Source organism: Paracoccidioides lutzii, assembly GCF_000150705.2.
Source record: "Paracoccidioides lutzii Pb01 unplaced genomic scaffold supercont2.16, whole genome shotgun sequence".
Lineage (NCBI taxonomy): Eukaryota > Fungi > Ascomycota > Eurotiomycetes > Onygenales > Ajellomycetaceae > Paracoccidioides > Paracoccidioides lutzii.
Window position 1 is genome coordinate 470,546 of NW_015440962.1, and position 1,992 is coordinate 472,537.

Sequence of the window (1,992 nt, forward strand, 5' to 3'; positions counted from 1 at the left end):
ATAATGAATGCTTCGGGGAGAGGTGGAATGAAGAGAGGAGAAAGTGTAAAAATAAAATATAAAAAAGCTCTCTTTGAGTTGGGAAAAAGGAAAAACAAAAAAAAAAAAAAACATTCATCGTCAGAATAACTATTCATTGAAAATGTGTTTTTTGGGGTATTTTTTTCTCTTTAGCTTCTTTCCCCTTTCTCTGGTTCCTCCCATTTCTCCATCGACAGTTTCATTAGCTGGTTGGAATTGTTTGGCCAGAATTCGTTGATCAATCAATCAACTAGGTTTTCCTCATAGACACACTACATCAAACAACAGAGAAAGAGAGAGCAAAAAGCAAACGAAGGCAAGGCAAAAAACAAGGCAAAATAAAACAAGTTAACAAGTGCAAAGACTCATTTCCGTATGTTCTAGGGTGCAAGGGATTTAAGCGCTATCAAATTGAATATGGGGGACATGTGCAAGTGCGGACGTGTGCAAACTGTGCGGCTTTAATTCATCAAATAGCATACTTCCGGGTCCATTCGCGCGCGGTAGCTTCATAACGCGGACGGTCAGTCTTGTAGACATGGGCGATTTCAGGTACCAATGGGTCATCGGGGTTGGGGTCTGTCAGCATGGAGCAGATCGAGAGGAGAACTGGGCGGAAGGAGCGCTTGTCAGTATATGAGATGTTTCTCAAATAGGAACCTTGGATATGGCGTTACCTTTCGATATGGTCAGAGCAGGGCTCCATTGATCTCTGAGGATGTCAAGGCAGATGCTTCCGTTCGAGTTGATGTTGGGGTGGTAGATGAGGGTGGTAAAGTTGACCTTGGGCGGTTTGAAGGGGTAGTCGGTGGGGAAATGTATAGCAAGGAAGAAGACACCACCGGAATACGGGCTGTCACCCTATCCATCACGGAAAATGAACTTGTCAGCTTGGCTCCCTTGATAAAACCGCAAATGGGAGCAGGAGAGAATATCTTCTCTGCGAGCAAGAGTGTAGCACTTACAGGACCCATGATAGTAGCTTGCCAGTGAAACTATTTCATATTACGAGCAGAACAGTCAGTCTATGCTCTGCTTAGGAGACAAGGAGCCCTAACCACAGCCATTCCCCTTGTTGGATGCTCGATGCTTCTTCCAACACTAGCCTTGCGAGGCCATCAATCTGAAACGGCTCCAGCGTAGGGCGGTGTGGGCGCAGGGCACTTTTCACAGCGAAACGTGTAGGGGAGGGAGTGAGCCTACCAAGTCTTCTCCAACGGGCCCAGCAGAGCATGATGAGGGGGGATCACTTTATCAAGAACATCAGTGAGCCAGTTTATCCTTTTTACTGAGAGTCTGGATGTGTTTTTTATTTTTATTTTTATTTTATTTTTATTTTTTTTTTCGGTTTGTGTGTGTAGAGTGTTGCTCATAGCAACAGGATGTCCCGCAGTGAAGCAGGTCATGAGGGTTGACAGTAGTTGACAATAGTTGACAGTGGTGGTGCGTGAACTGCATCCCAAAAGGGAAAAAAAAAAAAACATAAAAAAAACACATCATAAACACGTAAAAGAACAAGCCAGGAAGGACTCACCGGCCCAGATCTAAGAGTTCTTTGTTGATTCTCTTGAGAGCCATGTTTGTTTGCACGAAAGAGATTTATATATGGTGATAAGTTGAGATAGAGGGGGCGAGGAAGGGAGGGAAAGAGAGAGTGTGGATTAGCAGCAGAGGAAACGGTCGTGTGCTTGCTATTCGGAGACGGCGGCTCTGGATAATCGATCGAGGAACTGTTTCAAGGATATGGGTGGTTAGGTTAGTTTGTTGTTAGCGGGAGTTGGATGGTTATTAAGAGTGATGGTATTGGTGTTGCAATTTGGCGGGTACTTGAAGCTGAGGAGTTGTCAAAATGCAAGGTAGAGAGAGAGAGAGAGAGAGAGAGAGAGAGAGAGAGAGCAGAGAAGGGGGTGGGAGAGGGGATGGGAGAGGAGGGAGAGGAGGGAGAGGAGGGAGAGGAGGGAGAGGAGGGAG

General features: G+C 45.6%; 1 protein-coding gene across 1 annotated transcript; it reads right to left on the minus strand.

The window, feature by feature from the left end:
• Positions 1-490: 490 nt before the first annotated feature.
• PAAG_05980 (ubiquitin-conjugating enzyme) lies at positions 491-995 on the minus strand (the record flags this gene model as incomplete). The annotated part of the gene is made up of 3 exons (XM_015845746.1): positions 491-630; positions 699-882; positions 987-995. 3 exons carry the CDS (start codon positions 993-995, stop codon positions 491-493), a joined length of 333 nt encoding a protein of 110 aa, XP_015699972.1.
• Positions 996-1,992: the final 997 nt, after the last annotated feature.